The 13,811-nt window shown below is 49.2% G+C and overlaps 1 protein-coding gene across 10 annotated transcripts in view; it reads left to right on the plus strand.

Moving 5' to 3' along the window:
* Positions 1 to 13,811, plus strand: part of ablim3 (actin binding LIM protein family, member 3) — a 119,461-nt gene that overhangs the window by 100,189 nt on the left and 5,461 nt on the right. For 7 of the 10 annotated variants that reach the window (XR_015926111.1, XR_015926109.1, XR_015926108.1 and 4 more), the window contains 6 exons: positions 2,606 to 2,743; positions 4,676 to 4,740; positions 6,264 to 6,417; positions 11,818 to 11,847; positions 13,103 to 13,161; positions 13,528 to 13,588. Coding sequence is in view for 1 of the 10 variants with exons in the window: in XM_088604171.1 (XP_088460297.1) it covers positions 2,624 to 2,743; positions 4,676 to 4,740; positions 6,264 to 6,417; positions 11,818 to 11,847; positions 13,103 to 13,161; positions 13,528 to 13,588 (489 nt within the window). In the remaining 9 variants the exon portion in view is untranslated. The remainder of the gene's footprint in view (positions 1 to 2,605; positions 2,744 to 4,675; positions 4,741 to 6,263; positions 6,418 to 11,817; positions 11,848 to 13,102; positions 13,162 to 13,527; positions 13,589 to 13,811) is intronic. The other 3 variants (XR_015926110.1, XR_015926116.1, XM_088604171.1) reach the window with 1 other exon arrangement.

Genomic DNA, 13,811 nt, shown 5'->3' on the forward strand with positions numbered 1-13,811 from the left:
AGGTAAGTGAGTAGAAGGTTTCTCTCAGTCCTCGGCCTCAGGCCTGTAACACACAGACGAGTTTAACCCTCCCCCGCCCACATGGAAGAGAAGCGCTGTGCCCCAGTGCAATACGATCTGAGCCCCGAGGAAATACCCATTCTGACAAAGTGATTTCATTTTTCTTATTCATTTTTCCTTCCATGTGGGGGCCCTTGCTGTTGTATTTACTGTCTGCTCCTTGGGGCTTGTCAGTAACGGTCCTTTTTCTATCTTCTATCGTGGTTTTTATCACCTGATTTCTTTTCCTCTTCCCACTGCTGTGCTTCCCTCGGTCAACTGTCCTCTTCTGTAAGTACCTCCTCGTTTCCCGGCTGTCTGTCTCTCCAGGTCTCTTCCATCTGCCACACAGTCTCTCGGATCTGGACCCGTTTCCTGAGAAAATACGGGATCGTGTACTGTTTTTTTTTGTTGTTGTTGTTGTTGTTGTTGTTCTCAGGGGAAAGAGAGAACATTTCAATTCGGGACTGAGAAACAGGGATGAATCAGTAATTAGAAAATTAAGAAGGATTCATCTGTTACACCACCCTTCACATCACTGGCTCTTCACCCACCTTCTCATGTGTTTAAATACGTTCCTGCATCTTTACAGTTAGAGAAAAGTGCATTGTGTCCTGTTTCCTGAAGTTTTAAATTCATGTTAAACAGGAAAAGGGTGCAAAAATGCAGTCATGAAAGGAGGCAATAATGATCAAGAAAATCTTTCCCAAGTCCAGACATTACAGGCTCGAACCTGGGTCATAGAACCAGCCAGCTATGACTAGGATTCCCAGGGTCCTCTTGGCTGCCAAAAAAACAGTGACTCCTGTGAGATACCTGGAGCCCGCAGGCTCACAGTGACATCACTCGGTGACATCACTATGTGACGCCCTGCTCCTCCAGTCAGCCCCAGGTTTCCAGGGAGGCACTGTTGGTTGTGATGAAAGAGCGCATGCTCTTCAGTGTGGGTACATGACTCAACCTAGATGTATATATATATTGAAAAGTCATGCTTTTTCCATTGCCTGTTACAATTTGTTTTAGAAAAGGCACAAATTGTTTAGAGACTCCTCAGCAGTTTAATGATGTCAGGAGATGCAGATCTGGCTGGCATCAGGCTCTAAACAGCTGTGTCATTAATTGCACTGGCTGGGTGCTGGGTGTAGCTGTGGTTATTGAAAGATGCGGATGAGCTCAGATGCTGCCTTTGAAAGCAGACAGTAGAATGGAAGTGATTGATCCAGCATGAGAGGAAATTGCCTTTTTCTGCTCACTGTGTTGCTCTTTTAACCTGAGATGTGTTGAGGCGCAGCACAGCTGTTCACAGTATGTCAGAGCAGCGTTGAGCAGACCGTCTCCAGGTCCATCAGCACTGATAATGTTCTCCTGTAACCTTCTCTGGGTCTCTGGGTCTCTAGGTCTCTGTTAGGGAGCTGTGTTATAATAAGTGCCTCTTGCATTGACAGCCATGAGCTCTGTCTCTCTTCACACAGGTGACTTCTGCAAAGCTATAAAAGGTGGCACACCTGGACTGAGTACAGAACAGCAAGCCCAGTTCCTAGCCTTCGTGGCAGGGGGAAACATCTTTCTCAGCCACTTCCTCAACCAGTTTATACGCAGACCCCCAAAAAGTATCGCTAACACAGAACCCAGAGCAATGACGACTGCAATCGCAGTCTTTTCGTTTTATGTGTGCTGTGTGTTGGATGTAGTTCCCCGTTAGAGCATTTTAGCATTTGAGCTGCATCAGTGTCCAGACTGTGCAAAGACACAAGTCGAGGCGTAAAACCTTGCTAACAAGTAGAAAGAAAAAACACCACATGTAGGTGAAGAAGGTTTAACAGCCAACACATTTTGTTTTTGCTTCTGCATTTCAGCATGTAATTAACTTCTCCTTACTCCATTAGAGCATTGGTGCATTCAATGAATGTGCATCACTGTGGGCTTTTTCTTCCCCTGTCCTGAAAGACATCTGGGAAGGATGAGATATTGGAGGGCGCATTCCCCACCTAACTGGAAACCCTTCAGTTGTGTCAAATGGGCTGCAGGAAACACCAGCTGTCTCACTGTTTAGCAATATTATCTATTTACCATGTCATTATATAGTAATCAGGGAAGAACTTATTAAATTGTGTCCAGCAGCTCATACTGTACGAAGCACCTGTATTTCTTGCCTTTATCATGTCTTAACAGATCTGCAAATGAGCCAGAAGCAAGAATCATGCTTTTCAAAGTGTAATGGGAAACTGTAGGTTGAGGGCAAAAACGGGACCCAGGTAGCAGGCTGAGCAGTTTTGGGGTGGAACAGTAAAGGACACCCCAAAGTCCACTGCTACATTTATTTAATGTTAGGTGCGGTCAAAGGAAGCTTCTTTCCTAATACCTGTAGGCAAAGCAGTAAATGGAAATTTCCCCGGCAGTTGTTTGAGAAGCAGGTGGATTAAATGGTGTTTGTGGTGCGGTTGGTATTATTTGTCTTGTTTTACTTTTTCCATGTGTGCTGAGTGTGCCTGGCCACGCGCCACACACCGCGTGTGCGTGTGTGTCTCCAGCCACCACTGACGTCGGAGATCTCCTCTCTCCCCAGACAATCACCGCTACACAGCCACCAAGAGCAAGACCAGTGAGGATATAGTCCAGTCGTCCAAATACCCGTCCGCCTACTCGCCAGACCAGTACCACCACTCTGAGTCCAATTACTACCACTACACCGGCTCCCCCAAAGGTATGGCACACAGTCAGCGAAGGCACTCCCTCGAACCCGGGTTCGAGACTGGGTCACATCACTAGCCAAGTGCCACTGGGATGCAGCGACGCATAGCTGGAACAGCCTGTTTGGGGAGTGGGAATGCGGTTTGTCCATCCATCCCTTGGCTCTGGGTTAAACAGCGCCCCCTACAGTTCCCCCTGCAGAACAGGAGCCGTTAGTGTGCAGAAGGATGTGAAGAAACAAACTGATTACTCTAATCTGGGTGGGCATGAGGAAAATTGCTTTAAAAAGTGGTGCAAAAAAGAGCCCCAGAAAAAAAACGTTACCAGTGTGGTTTGGCAGGAAAGAGATATTCTTGTCTTGCTATCTCCTGTGTTCTGCAAACACCTCCTCTGTTTCCTCTGTTAGGGGAGGGGTAGACTTCAGCTTAGAGCATGAGAACATTAAAACTAGACAGGGTGGGGATCAGTCCTCTGAGGCCCTTCATTACACAAAGGGTGGTGGGAGTGTGCAACTCGAAACCTCTGGCATCTTCTCAAACAGCTGGATGAGAAACTCGGATCAACCAGCTACTAAGTATCAAACTGGGCAAGTGGCCATCTCCTCTCTTTTGGAACTGTTCTTAGATCTTTGATTTGGAATTGTGCGTGGGTATAGGCGGATTGTTCAGGAGTGGTGGATATCTCTGGAGAATTAAAAAATGCACGCTTCAAAACCTTCTTGAGTCCTTTTTGAAAGACTGAGGTTAGTAGGAATATTATCACTATTGTTCTAGAGTCGTAGCCCAGGTGGTGTTCTGTATCACATACAGTAGGTGTGGGTCAGGAGCCATGCACTGATACTGTATGCCTGTTGTTTTCCTCTCCTCCCTTTGGGGTGGTGAGAGAATTTTTTGCTGGATACTGAAGGAAAGAAAACGAGATACAAAATGTTCCACAACTTGTGTGTGAGTCAGATCTTTAAAAATAGGAATTCAAGTTGCATAAGGGGCAAAATTTAGGTTTTGGATTCAGATTTCTATATCTCTGCTGGGCTTCTTGAGATCCTGTCTTACAGTCTGTAGAATTGCAGATCTGATGTGGTTTTTGGGGTGCAGTCCCTCAGCTCTTTTAAAGATTTTGCTGTGTAATGAAAAATATACAGTAAATCTTTCTAATCATTTATCGCCAGTCCTGTGCACACAACAGAGTGTGATAAGCCAACCCAGGGAGGTTTATGCTGTTATGACCTTATAGGGATGAGTGTTAGAGGATCTAATATACATCCATTGTAAATACCAATGTGCTGTTTATTCTGAATTCTCCAAAGACCTTCAGAAGTTATTTCGCTGTGTTTGGACATGTGAAAAAAGGATAGCATATAGTGTTTTGGGGCTATGAATAATAATAATTGATTGAAATCTGCTGCAAAAGGAACACACTAAACTGTTGTTAAAATAAAGACTGGGACTGATCAGTCCTGGGATAGGCGACCTGCAAGGAAAACCAGGCTGCTCCGGTCCAGAGCCACTGTCCTTACAGATCCCAGGGCTCTTCATACGAATAGTAAGACTATTGTGTGCAGCAGCAAATCAAATCTACCTTAATTCTTCACCTATTCAACTTCACAAGTTGTGAATCATTTATTTAAATTACCACTATCACAGGCATTTAACTGAATCCATTCATTTCAAATGATACTGCAAATAAATTGCTGTCCTGATCTGAAACCGTGAGTAAATGTTCAGTGTAGATAAGGCGAGAAAGAAAAGTCTAAAAGCGAAGGAATTACACCCGCTTCTTGGACTTAAATATGTGGACAAAATAAAAGTTCCCTTTAAACGTGTTCCACAGTCCCTTTTGCCAGGCTGTAGCCCGTATCGTTAGACAGGAAGGCTGGAGGTGAGCAAAGCTGGCTGAGCCTGCCCGAGTCGAGCTCCGCCCCCTCTCTCTCTTTGTGCCCTCACAGCTCCCCGCGCCCGGAGGTTCTCGTCGGGGGGAGAGGAAGATGGCTGGAACCACAGTCTCAACAGGGTGAGCCCCCCCCCCCCCGAGCACTCTTTCTCTCTCTTCATTAAAGAGGGCAGACGATGACAAGCGGGCCGTGCTGGGCTCGCTCTGCACATCAAAGCCCCAGTTTTGCAGACTGTGCAAAATCCCTTTAAAGCTGGCCAGGTCCCTGAAGGCTGCTGCCTTGCCGAAGACTGGAGTTTAATGGGAATCGGTGAGAACAGGGGTACTCTGAGATCTCTTCTCAGGATAAGATCACAGGGGTTGAGTGCAGATACCAGCCGGAGGCAGTGGCTCTTCCTGCTCAAGCCCTGCAGCTGCCGCTAGTCTTTCACTGCTTTCGATTCTCATCGTGACGCCTTTGGATCCGACCCCCACACCCCCACGTCCCTGCGTTTTCCCCGTGAATGAATTTCCAACGACACCTGACCTCAAGGTGAACGTGCTGTTGAAATGGCCGTTTTCTGCCCAGTGCGCGAGGATCGGCAGGACCTCTTGCCTCCCCGCAAAGAGACTCCCATCTGTCATCAGCCGCTCCGCTTCTGCGGTTTCCACCGAGGTGCACACTCTCCCCTCGAGCGGCGCTGGGCTGTGAGCTCGAGAGCCTGGATTCAGGCGCCGTCCCCGAAAGGGGGCTGTTACTGCTGGTTGGCGCCTGGGACCCCGCTAACCTCACAGAAGCCGCGGCTGCTTGTTTGGAGCCGCCAGTGGGTGTGTTTGGCCGGCTTGCTGAACTGATGGAAGGCTGAGGTGGCGCGTGGGAGTGAGCCTCCCTCCGTCTGGCCCACAGTTCCGCAGCTCGACTCCGGCTCTGTCTCAGAGACAGCCCGGGCTGGGATCACCCCCCCCCCCCCACAGAGGCACGGCGCAAAGAGCCGTTCACACTCTGGATCTGCCTGTTGATCTGTGTTTTTTCTAAATGATCAGGCATGGCCTGAGGGAGGTAATATCCGTTAGGCCCAGAGACCGGCTTCAGAGCTGTCGAGGGCTGGGTTAACTTTCTGTGCTGCAAAAGCTGTGCTAAGCTAGCTGTGCAGAGGACCCTCATTATTAAAGTCCTGGGGACTCATTTTGATGAAAAAGGAGATGTTTCTAAATGATCACGGTGAGACAGATTGATTGGAGTGAGGATGCGTGGAACTGTGTGGTCCTATCAGCAGAGTCGCCTACACTGTGGCCAGTTCTCCAGGTCGGTGGCACAGTGACATAGCTGGTGATCCAGCACTTGTGTGCCCTGGATCTCACTCTAAGCTAGGGCTCCTTCTGCGGGGAGTTTGCATGTTCTCTAAATTGTGAGTACGTGCCCTACGATGGGGTGGTCCCCCGTCCAGGCTGCAGTCCTGCCTTGTCCTGCTTCTGAGCTTCTGGGATGGGCTCCCAGGTATCTGGGGTCTCAACATGATCGCCCCCGCAGAAAGAATGCCTGTTTTGTTCTGTCGAACACGATTCATGTGTTTTGTCTCCACCAGTAGATGTCTGAACGTTTTGCTGCGGTGTGTCAAATTCACCTCCCCTTGGGTGGCTGATCTCTCCCCCCCCCTCTGCAGATCCAGGGCGGAATCGGGAGGATGATCCTGAAGGAGGAGATGAAGGCCCGGTCCGGCTCCTATGACAACGACCCGTGGGCCAGCGCGCGGAACTCGCGCAGCGGCAGCAAGGAGACCCTGCTGGGCCTGGGCTACGAGACCTCCCTGAACGGCTGTGAGCACGCAAGCGCCGTCCCACCCACCCGTCCCCCTCAGAGCACTGCGATGGAGGATGAGATCAGGAGCAAAACGAACCTTCCTGCTCCACCCCACCTCCCCTCATTCCAACCCACACAAACCCACCCCTGCAACCGCAAAAGGATCATTTCAGCGTCTGGAATAGCTACAGATGAAACACACACATAAACCCCCCGCCCCACGACAGCTTTAGCCAAGAAAGCTCTCAAGAGCACAGGAGGGATGGACAGAGGGCTGCTGACTACATGTTTGTACTACATTTTACAACGAGCTCTCTAAAAATAGGACAGGAAGGTTTTACATTATAAAGAAAGTTGAAATCATTAAAAAAATGAATTTCTTTCAAAACGGCTGAAGGAGGACTTTTGACCAAAGTGAATGATTTTAAATCATTTAGGCCTTGTGTCCAGGTGTCCAAACTTCCCCTTCTGTTTTAGATTAGTAGATGGGTGACTGAGTGGACACAAAATGTCACCTGGGGAAATAGACAGATGGACCATAGGGTAGATAGACTGACAGGCACATACATTTACAACAACAGATAGACAGACAGATGGACAGACTGATTGTGCTACACTACATGCAATGCCCCCTTTACTGAGATATGCTGTATCATTATCCTGACAGCAAAATGAAGCTGCGTGGAGCCTCTGTAAGGTCTAGTTGAGTGGGTCATGTGTTTGAGAAGCCCTGCCTGGAGGTGGTAATGAAATAGAAATAGAGCTCGTCACAGCTGTCAGTGTGACAGTCCCAGCCCACGCGCATCACTGTCCTGCTGCATGTGGAGGCTTGGTCTTTCTGAACGGCCTGTTCAATAATGAGTTGTTATCCGGAGTGCCGGCTTCAATCAGAGCTAGGGCTTTGCAGGCCTGGGCTATAGGTCACCCTGTGCTGCCCTCCCCCTAAACTGCACTACCGCCATGTCTTCATAGGAGACCACAGGAGCAGCAGGAGGCAGAGAAACAGGAGAGAGGGCCTCTGCCCTCCTTCTGAAGGGGCTACGTGGGTGCACAGAACTAGCTTGGTGTCAAATGCTGGATGCTCCAAATTCTGCCTGCTTCTCTCTCCTGTCTCCTGCTTCATGTCTAATGTTTCCTGTATCCTGTCCCGTCACAAAGAGTGAATAGAGCGGTGTTCATCAGGCTATTACACACACACTGCCCCACAGCCTAGAGAGACAGACTGGTCCTCAACACACAACACACACACACACACACACACACACACACACACACACACACACACACACACACACACACACACACACACACACACACACACACTAGAGAGACAGACAGGTCCTCAACACACTGTCTCACACACACACACTCTGCCCCACAGCCTGGAGAGACAGACAGACAACCATGGCAAAACTTTGAATTGCCTTGCAAATGTGCCTTGGCAGACTGTTCTTCATGGATAAAAGAGAAATCTTACTGTCTCCCACTGGGGGAGTAGAGCCATTCTGGGAGAATTTCCTCCTGCATCACCTTCCAGATCTAATGAGGCATTGCTAAAAGCCTAAGGAATTACCAAGAAATTGTGAAAGCCACAGGCTCAAGCAGCTCTGTTATTCTGAATTCAGACAGGGGGAGGCTCTGTCTGAATTACAGAAGATTAGCTTATTGTTGAGAGTGCTGTTGGGGCACTCTTGTGCTCTTCCTGACGGTCCTTTCAGGTCTTTAAACCTGCTAATGCCCATTCATTCAAAAGTATGATCTTGCATTTGACACTTTTCAGCTGGGTGGATCTTGAAGCACTTTAAATAATATCTAGACATCTTAACACCTTCATACAGGCTGTATATGATACAGGAACAACTTTCATACTCTGCGATTGTAACTCCAAAAGACATCATGTGTACATGACTATCTCTGTTAATACATGACATTTGTCACAGCAGAGCCTGCGTGTTTTAGGATTAGGGTTTAAATCAGGATTAGGAGCAGAATTCATAAAACACCACTCAGAAAAATGTGACTGAAATATTCAGCACCTGCTGTTGGGTCGTACCGCTCAAGTCTCTTCTGAATAAAACTTCACAGAGACGAAGAGCTGTGCAGTGGGAGTCTGATACTCTTATCTCTCTTCTCAATGCAGCAGGGTTGATGTGTCTCTCTTTCTATCTCGGATTGCCACAGGCCTTTTAAAAGAGCATGGTGGTCTAATGAAGCCTGTCCTAATTAAGCCTGTCATGAATTCAATTAAGTAATTAGAATCGCAGCTGGAATGAGACCCAGCTTAGTGTGTGTCCTGGATTCAGAATGTGTGGACAGACAGATTCATGCACACAAACAGTACTGTATGTACAGTACACAGGGCTGTCTCAAGGGGTGGGCAGGGCGGGGCCCAGGGTGGGGGAGTTCTTGTGTGTACCCAGGGTGGGGGGGTTCTTATGTGTACACAGGGTGGGGGGCTCTTGTGTGCACCCAGGGTGGGGGGTTCTTATGTGTATATAGGGTGGGGGGTTCTTGTGTGTACACAGGGTGGGGGGCTCTTGTGTGCACCCAGGGTGGGGGGGTTCTTGTGTGCACCCAGGGTGGGGGGGTTCTTGTGTGCACACAGGGTGGGGGGGTTCTTGTGTGTACACAGGGTGGGGGGCTCTTATGTGTAGTGGTGGCGGCAGGGAGCAGCGTGGCGGTGATGAAATAGCTCCCTAACTGGCCTGCGCAAACAGACTCACAGAACCGAACACAACTACTCATCGCCGTTGTTGCTCACGCTGTCGGTGCCCCCAGGTGTCTCACCGCCAGCGTCCTCGTCCTCGTCGAGATCCCCACCCGTGTGCGCTTCGTCTTCGCTCCCGGTTTTTACCACGAACCTTTCCACAGAGCCACTTCTGCGTCCTCCCTCTTCTGCCTCCTTTTTCTGTTCTCGCGCCCACTGTCCTGTTTTCGGCTCTGTTTCCCCTCGCCATTTTCCCACCTGTGAACGTTTTTCTTTCCAGGCGAGTTTAGTTTCGCTGCAATCGCTTTTAGCCGGCAGCTGCTGGCCTGTGACGTAGTTTCGTGAGTGCGGGACAGGCCTCCGGTTCTCAATACAGCATCTGCTCTCCCACTGACTTCAGATTTCATCTTGAGTTCAAATGAGAGTTTTGTGTGTCGCTTTATACAAATGTTGAAACGTGTATGTATTTATATTTTTATGCGTGTGTGAAGTGGGACTGGGAATTGGGGGTTTGGGCTGGCCGGCGCGGGGGGCCCCCCAAACCGTGGGGCCCCGGGCCCTTAAGATGGCCCTGACTGCACGTAGAGGCGGACAGCTGGGGGTGTTCAGACCCAGCTGGTTGCTGCCCTCACTGGCATGGAGGCCGCCACCGTGCTGCTGATGCAGGCTGACGGAGGAGGGCGTAAAAAGGTGGCGGGTCCTGATGCAGGAGCTGCACACTTCGAGCCGGGCCAGGCTGTCTCTCCGCGGGGCCCGGCGTTGGCATGCTGCCGATTGGCCCTTTTATCCCCAGGTCTGCGCCGGCACTGCGTGGCACAGCCCGGTGTGCCGGCCAGCTCCTGAATGTTTTATGATGCAATTTGCTTTATCGTAAGGACAATCGATGAGATCAGAGGCAGGGAGCGAGGCAGCGGCGCTGGGGAAGGGGGGAGCAGCCGAGAGGGGTGGCAGGTCAGAACGAGAGAGGGAAGCTGTTAACGACTTCCATTTATCTCCCAGATTTTGTGCTCTGATCTCTCCTGACGGTCCGACGCAGAGTAATTAAATCAAAATAACACTGCGGGGAAGGGAAGGAGAGGCTAGCTGAGCCCAGGTTTTGGCGTGGCCAAGCACAGTAAGCTGACGGGCACGGGCATTGAAAGTCAGACAGGACACTGCAAACCACGCTACAGAGGAGGACGTGCGGACAGGAAGGGCGAAAGGATGTGGTGTTTAAAAGCAGTGTGCCCTTTGACACTGCCTCCGGGTTGCGTCTTGCCGTGGAGGACCTGCAGCTTGGGCGTCTCCCCCTTGAAGCTGGTCGCGGCCTTCTTTCTAATGAGATCGCCCCGGGAAATCGCCAGGCATCTGCGTCCACATCTCAAAGCTGCGCCGGTGCAGGCTGACGACGGATCTGCGCCGTTTCATCTTTTTTGGGGGGGGGGGGGAGGGGGGAAAACTGCCCCGAGCGGAAGCAGAGTGCAGCGTGCACCTGGATCTTGGGTTTTCGTTTTTTTGGAACAAACGGAGATTCTCGTCTGGAATCTCTTATGAGGCTGATTTAGAGCCTCACGGCAGTCAATATCCCAGCAGGATGTACTGGCTGCAGATTCCAGCTTGTTGAGCAGGGGGGATTCTCCCAGAAAGTACAGACATGGCCCAAGTGCGGGGGCGGCACTGTGACAGCCCATGTTTTTTTTCTTTCAGACACAACTGTTATAGCAGCGGATCGCTTTGACTGTAAATGAATGGTGTTGATCATCCTGTTTTTTTTTATAACATCATTTTATTAACCCTTCACAATTTCTTGCATTAGAAGTTATCTTTTCGCATACCCCAGCTTGCTCTCCATGAGACACACAGATAGGGAGAGAGTCTGGGGTCAGAGCGCAGGGTCTGCCATTGTACGGCGCCCCTGGAGCAGTTGGGGTTAAGGGCCTTGCTCAACAGGCCCAACAGAGTAGGATTCTTCTGCCGGCTGCGGGATTTGAACCTGCAACCTTCCAGCCACAGGCACAGATCCTTAGCCACAGAGCCACCACTCTTTTAAACCCCTGACTCTGAAGTCATGCTCCCAGCTCCCACCTGTGAGACAGTGAGCGTGCAGATAGCAGGTTCCAGCAGGTCAACAGGACATCAACAGGACATCCATCCATCTGTCTCACCTGCTTCATCCCATTCAGGGTAGCAGGGGAGCCAGAGCCTATCCAGCAAGTGAGGTGGGATACGCCCTGGATGGTACAAAAGCCCAGCAGAGGCCACACAGACAGGGCCCAATTAACCTACCAGCTTGTATTCGGACTGTGGGAGGAACGGAGAGAACATGTAAACTCCACACAGACAGCAACCCAGGAATCGTACCCAGGGCTCCAGTGCTGCAAGGCAGCAATGCGAACCAAAGCACTACTATGCTGCTAAATGGGACATGTCACCTAAGATTTAATTTGCATTGACATAGTTACTTATTTTTTATTCCTGTGGGATTAAGAAAAAGACAATTATGCTGAAATTGATTATTAGCACTGTTCCTCCTTTCTGCTATGGATACAGTATCTTCCAGTTCACATTCCACCCAATGCTCTTAATAAGATAATTGTATTAACGAGTCTCTTAATTGTTTAATGTTTCCCAGTCCTATGGCCTGACAGTGACTCTGGGTCCTGGGGGGGTGTGATCAGGGGACATATTGCCAGATCAGGGGTTAATCTTGTTCTTTTTTCTTTCATTTCAGCTCCTCGGTCCCACTACACAGTGGACAATGGTGAGTGTCTCACTTCCTGCGCAATCTTTTAATCTGTTTTTTTTCTTATTTGCTCATTTGCTGTGTTAAAAGAGCCGCAGTGTTTCATCAGTACTAGATTTTACAGAGGGCCAGATTAGTTGGTACGTTAGGAGTCTTAAATTGTTTCAAGCAAACAGGTCCCGATCCATTCGGCTCCTGTGTGGCAGTGCAGGTTGATCTAACTGTGCCGTTTCATTTGCAGAATCAAAAACAGAGAGGGCAGCGCAGGCCAGTGTCTCGCTTCCTATGCATTATTAAAAGGAGATCAGTACAGAATGCCTAAGCTTACTCTTGGATTAAAATAAGAGGCACAGAGTCACGACTGAAAGGAAATGTAAATGTAGATATTTTTCGAACAACCTTTCATCAGAGGGAGCTATCAGACCAATCTCTGGGCGATGTTGGCAATGCAACTAAGGTTTTCAAGTTCCGTTGTCTGTGCCGATGGCGCCCCCTGCTGCCAGATAGTCGCTCAGCGCTTCTCCTCTCACAGTTTCAGAAACATCCCAGCAACACAAACGAGTGCCTTAAACAGTGCCTTTGAAAGCTAGCTGCGGCGCCAGGATTGATTTAGGATTAAACTGCAGACTCATGATTTTTTATATGGCAGGGTGCTGAAGAATCATAAGGAGGGAATATTGCCTCGGAATAGGATGGGATGGCTCCTTAGTTCCTAGGGAGGATGTATTTTTTCCTAGCACTGTCTCCCTGTAGGATTTCTAGGAACAGTGCCAGTCAGACATTGGGAATGGGATTGAACAAGAAGCCCACTGATACCCATTAGAGAGTTGCTAGTTTTGCAGGCCCTGACTTCATCATCATCATCAGTGTTTTTACAGTTTATCTTGTCAAAGCCTTAATCCTTGGCAATTTACAGTTTATGTATTTAAAAACGATACTTATTTATTGCTACCTGTGCACTGTACATGTATAAAATAACCTAAGGCAGCCTCACAAAGAACTGAGCTCATGCATTCGTTGAAGCACTGTGAGGTAGACACACAGATGTATGTAATGGGCAGTCACAGGACACAGGTTTGCTGGGGAAAAAAACTACTGGGAATAAAACAACTACAATAAAACAACTGGTAACAGTTAGAAGTTGTTACATCGTGGTTAGAATTGTTTTAACATCTATTCTAAACTCCAGCGGTGAAGCTTTGAAGTCTGTCGGCTTGGATTCGGCGCGTGGGAGTTGTTTTTTAATTCCGAGGCTTTTGTGTGTTCGTTCCAGACTCCTTCATTTCCAAATCCGCCTCCTTGCCCGGCTACGGCAGAAACGGCCTGCACAGGGTAAGACTTACCGGAGTATCTCCGGCAGAGACTTCCTCTGGGACCCAGGAGGCCAGCGAGGGCGGCGCCCCCGGTCAAGTACCACACAATGCGCCCCAACCTTCAGAGTTATTCCTCCAGAGACCCCTTTCTCTAGCAGCCGCTAAAAAATAGCACGTTCAAAAAATAAAGCTGATTGATTGTCCTGCGGCTGTCTCAGTGTGAATGAAAAGGAAAGGAACAGGGTTCCTGCCGAGCAGCTACAGGACCTCTGCCTTTCTGTTCAGGCTGAAGTAAGATGTGTGCCACACAGGCAGTGCAGGGTTTCTCGTCCCCTTGCCCTGGGAGATTTTCCGACAGAAACATCTGCTGTCTCTTGTTTTTCAGCCCCAGAGCGCTGACTACTTCCAGTACGACAGCAGCAACGCAGTGAACTGGGGAATCAGAGGTAAAGGCTTGTTTTGGGGGATAAGGCAGATGAGAGAAGGGTTATCGGGCTGAATATCAGCACGTCCTGTTTCCTGAAGATAAACTCTAAACGTCTGAAGGCACGGTATAAAACCCAACAAGGCAGGCAGAATAAAAGGAGTCATTTTTGTGCTTTTTATTCAGTCCTTGGCTTGTGAAATGAGCTCGTATCCATTCAGAGTGGGAAAATAAGGTGCAGCAAA

Source organism: Lepisosteus platostomus, chromosome 13 (assembly GCF_059453375.1).
Source record: "Lepisosteus platostomus isolate fLepPlt1 chromosome 13, fLepPlt1.hap1, whole genome shotgun sequence".
Classification (NCBI taxonomy): domain Eukaryota; kingdom Metazoa; phylum Chordata; class Actinopteri; order Semionotiformes; family Lepisosteidae; genus Lepisosteus; species Lepisosteus platostomus.